The following is a 4,685-nucleotide window of genomic DNA, read 5'->3' as shown; positions in this document are numbered from 1 at the left end:
CAGGCCGTCTGCAGTCCAGCGAAGGGTGACTCATCCATCCAGGCAAGAGGAGCCCGTGAACCTCACTGCCTCCCTGGCCTCTAGATGGTGGGGCCTGGGGGCGGCAGGGGCTGCCTCCCATGACTCTGGGGCCCCCGTGACCCTGGAGCTGTGGCTGAGAACGGCCCGGGTCTGGGCTTGGTGCTGGGGTCTGAGCTGGTCTCCACGTCTTCGGCCCAGAGTCGTGGACGCACCCGCCAGGCCCGTTCAGTGAAGTCCGCGTGCTGGAGAAAGCTAAAGAGGACAGAAGCCTCGCGCAGCCTCCCAGCGCCACGCTCTCACTCGCTTTCTCTTTCTTTTCTCTGTAAGACTTCTCTTTCACGCGGTCGGGAGCATGTGCTACATACAACTTCGTGTTCCGAGTCCTTTCAAAGGTGACGTCAGACGTCAGCCATGCTGCCCCTGCCTGCTCTGGCCACGGCCCCCCACAGGGCTCCTCCGGGGACGTGACGCTCTGGGCCGGGCCCGGTCCTGCTGGGTCCTCCTCCCCGGAAGGGCCCTTCCAGGTGAGGGTGGCTGTGGGGAGATGCCGTCCTCAGGGGTGTGAGCGGGCACGCGGGGGTCGCTGTGCCTCCTCTGCGCGGTTCAGCATGTGCACAACAAGCGTGACGTGGTGCCGATAGGTGTGAAATCTGAGGAACATGAGTGTTCAGTACACTTTTCTTTCCACTTTTCCCTATGGATCAAGTTATTTTAAAAAGTTGGGAAGAAAAAAAACCCTCACAAAAGACCCATCTTACAGATGAGGAAACTGAGGCTCAGGAGGATAAAATTCCAGCCAGGATTTCAGGCGGGTCTGGTGGACTGCGGGCCCTTGCTCTCTGCAGGAGCCATGTTCCTGCCTCCCGGGCAAGCAGGGCTGCGGAGCCTGCACACGCAGCCCACAGCATCTCAGGAAAGGCTGGTGTGGCCCCGGGGGCGGGTGCCCCTAAGGGGGTGTCCCAAGCACAGGTTCCTGAGGGTGCCCGAGAATCCACTCCAGGCAGCGTACGCGGGCGGGACTCAGTGTCTGGGGTGGTGTGCGTGCGGAGGGCACATCTTACCGGAAAGAAAACTGTTTCATTTCGACCCTAGAGGGCCGGCGCAGCCCAAAGGCCATTGTGTGAAGCCTGCGGGGCCACCACCACACAGAGACCAGGACGCCAGGCCCGTCCCCGGCACCAACATGAGTTTCCACTTCCCCTGTGCGTGGTCACCTGTGCCGCAGCGGCCTCCGCCTTCCCCCGTCCCTCTGCCTTCTCAGACCGTCATCCGGGGGATGCTTAGAACTGTGCATCCAGTCGAGACCTGCCTCTGACCCCAGGTTGACCCTGCGGTGGCTCTGGGACCCCCGCACCCGTGGCGGCCCACCCCTGGGCGCTGCCCCACGGCCAGGCTCCGTGGCGGCCCACCCCTGGGCGCTGCCCCACGGCCAGGCTCCGGGTCCCTTGGAGGCACGACCTGGAATGCGGGGAGGGTTACTGGGTGCCAGCAACGCTGAGATGGACCAGGGGGACCCTCGTCACCGCCGGCCACATCCCCCGCCCTCTCCACCCTCCACCCAGCGGGTCTCCAAGCTGTCTTGCAGGGAGGGCCTCGGCCTTCTGGGCCTTCCGGACGGAGGCAACCCTTTGGAAGGGGCAGTTTTGTCAACGCGGGCCCTTCAACCGTGAGGCCCCGGACTTTGGGGGAAGCTCCTCGGGTGTCATGGGGAGGGGTCGTCCCGCGAGCCCGTCCAGCTTTGAGGTCTCGGAGGGCAGTGTCCGCGGCTGCACAAGGCGCTGCTCCCGTGCTACAGCTCAGTGTGGACACGTGACCCTGACACTCCTGCGTGCATCCTGAGGCTCCAGTAGGAGTCACGGGTTGCGATGGGCAAACAGCCCAGGGACAGGCTTCCTGTAGTTCAGGCTGTTCTAGGTTTTCATCAGGAAATTCTACATAAAGTGCATCAGATGAAGCCTGACTCCCGGGCCTGAGTTCCCTGGCCACTGCAGTCCCTGCCTCTCCCTCTCACCTGCAGCCCGGCCTCTGGTACCCGGCCTGGCCCCGTGGGCCGTGCGCTCCCAGGTGAGAGGGCCAGCGCGCCTGGGGCGGGGCGGGACACCCAGAGGACTCCCTGGCCTCCTTCCCGGCCTGCGGAGCCAGCGGGAGGCCCATCCTCCGCTGTAGCCGCCACACCCGTGGCCACCGGCTGGCGAAGCGGGACCCCAGGCAGCAGACGCATGCCGCAGCCCCACGGGGATCAGGCCCGCCTCGGAGCCAGCGGGAGGCAGGAATGGGGCGGCAACTCCAACCCCAGGGAGCCGCGTGCCCCCCGAGCTGCCGGTCCAAGCGGATCCATGCCCTGAATGCTCAGACCAGACGTGGTGCCCACAGCTGCCGTCTCCAGGACCCGCTGGCTCTTGGGCACAGGGCAGTGGGGGCAGAGGCCGCGAGGCCCCGTGGGCTGAGCCTGGCAGGGTGACAGTTCCCGCGAGCAGGAGGAAATCGCCGCACTCACCAGGGACGTGGACCTTGAACTTGCCGCTCTGTCCGAAGGCGCTGTCGATGACCCCCAGCTCACCGGTGGACAGCTGCACCCTGAGCCCCACGAACAGCTGGATGTTGGTTTCCTTCTTGAACAGTGAGCGGCCAATCACGCTGTGGTCATCCAGCACCTGTGCCCACCCGCCCGGGGAGAGCGTCAGTGCCGGGGGAAGGCTGGCTGCCATACACACGGGTGGTCAGCCCGCGTCACTGCTGATGACCAGCCCCCCTATCCACCACCCGCAGGGATACGCAGAGGTGACGCGAGCCCACAGCCATCCCACCCACCCGTCCTGGAGCCGACAGCTCTTCAGGAAGGCCGAGGGGGTGCCGTCCACTCCCAAGCCCGCCCCGCCTGCACTTCGGCGACCTCCCACACCCAGGCCCCCTGCCAGCCCCACTCTGCAGACAGCGGGGGAAGGGGCTGTGCAGGCGTGTGTGTAAGCACCAGCTCTACCAAGCCTCAGAGTGCCAGGGAGGCCTCCTCCTGCCCTCCGGGCCCTGGGCACTGCCTGGGCAGCGTGCGGAGGTGGGCGTGCAGTCAGCGGGGACCTCCTCCTGGGTCTCTGCAAGCCAGGCTCAGGAACATCGCACTTCTGCCCACGAGGCCAAGATGTTTGGCCAAGGACCTGGATGGGTTGCTCTGAAGAGCAGAAACTGCCCCACTTACCCTAAAAACCTTGCAAAAAACACACCCTACCCTCCTAGATTCATCAGCCAGATACCAGGCACGTGTGCCCCCCCTCCCAGTGATGGGCGGACGGGACACAGGCCACGTGGAGAGCCATCAGCCTCGCCCCCGTGGGAACTGCACCGTGCCCTCCACACTCGCAGGCATGGCCCTGCCCTCCGCATGGCAGCCAGCAAGGCTGTGTGAGGGTGCCCCGGGCCCGCGGCAGGTGGACTGCATGGAGCACCTGCTCCAACCCCCAGAACCGGGGAGTCCAGGTGAGCAGGCGTCACCAGCCTCAGAGGGAGAGGGTGCCTGTCACTTCCACAGGCCCCCAGCTGCACCCCCGTGGAAGGGCCTGCATGTGAAGCCCTGTCCTAGCCTTGTGGGGGGCCCAGTCAGACAGCAGGGCCAGGACGACAGCCAAAGGGACCCATGGGTCTGGACCAGCCGTGGGCGTCCCCCGCCCTGGGAGCCAGTCCCGAGCTCGGCATCACTGCTGAGGCTGCTGGTTGGAGCAGGGAGGCCCTCAGAGCCCCGCGGACCCGCAGGCCCTTGTCTGCAAGGGTTTTCCCGAGCTCAGGGACAGGGTCCGAGTCGCTTGCCAATGTGGGAGCGGGGGGACAGCGGGGACAGACGCCCGCAGGGGAGCCAGGAGGGGCCAGGGCGCCCCCTGTGCCCAGAACACGGCCTCCAGCAGTGACGGGTGCGGCCATGGGTCCCGGCAAACCTCTGCCGCAGGGCTGGTGTTCAGTGACCCCTGGGGTCAGAGGGCGAGGCCTCCTGCAGGCGGCGGTCAGGCTCGTCTCCACAGGCTCCCAGCCTCAGTGGAGCCCTCGGGGATCAGACACCAGCACGTCCCCCGGGGAGGCCGGCTTCCCCATGAGCCCACCCCAGGACGTCGGGCGTGGGCCGCGCTGAGCCTCGGCAGTGAGACGGGCCGAGGGGCCACGGTGTCCACGAAGGACCCGCCTGGCTGGCCGGCCCCATGGCCATGGGCCAGTCCTCGAGTGCCGCGAGCCTCGCACAGGGTCCGCCAGGCGCAGGCCCTGCGCCCCGGCCCCCAAGTGGGACTCGGCCGGCGGCACACCTAGTACGACGCCACGTGTGTGTCTGTCTCCGGCTGGCTCCATGGCGCGGCCTGGACTTGCCCAAGTCCTGAGACGACTGTCCTAACTCCAACTGGAGGACGGCGCCGGGACAGGGGGGCCGCAGGAAGGGGGCCTGGTCCGCCTCCCCCGGCCCTGCAGCCTGTGCCCGGGGCTTTGCTGAGCCTCGGGGGCTTCTTCCAGAAAGGCTACTGTCAGGAGGGAGTGCTGGTGTCGGTGAGAACAGGGGAGATCTAGGAGCAAGACAACCGCCAGGGGCCGAGGCCTCAGCCGGCAGAAGCCGAAGCTGGGGGCAGCGGGGGCTGCAGGCGCGGGCCGCAGAGAACGGGCACTGCCAGGCGCGGGCCGCAGAGAGCGGGCAC

General features: G+C 67.0%; 1 protein-coding gene across 1 annotated transcript in view; it reads right to left on the bottom strand.

Annotated features, from left to right (window-relative positions):
* The window catches only part of EEFSEC (eukaryotic elongation factor, selenocysteine-tRNA-specific), a 114,981-nt gene that overhangs the window by 13,902 nt on the left and 96,394 nt on the right, over positions 1–4,685 (bottom strand). The window contains exons 6-9 of the mRNA XM_010832832.1: positions 1,955–2,675; positions 1,702–1,810; positions 1,376–1,479; positions 234–555 (exon numbers count right to left, since the gene is read on the bottom strand). Coding sequence (XP_010831134.1) covers positions 234–555; positions 1,376–1,479; positions 1,702–1,810; positions 1,955–2,675 — 1,256 coding nt within the window. The remainder of the gene's footprint in view (positions 1–233; positions 556–1,375; positions 1,480–1,701; positions 1,811–1,954; positions 2,676–4,685) is intronic.

This window comes from Bison bison, unplaced genomic scaffold, assembly GCF_000754665.1.
Source record: "Bison bison bison isolate TAMUID 2011002044 unplaced genomic scaffold, Bison_UMD1.0 scf7180017862279, whole genome shotgun sequence".
Classification (NCBI taxonomy): Eukaryota; Metazoa; Chordata; class Mammalia; order Artiodactyla; family Bovidae; genus Bison; species Bison bison.
Note: the sequence above shows the minus strand (reverse complement) of the source record. Positions and strands in the feature narration are given on the sequence as shown.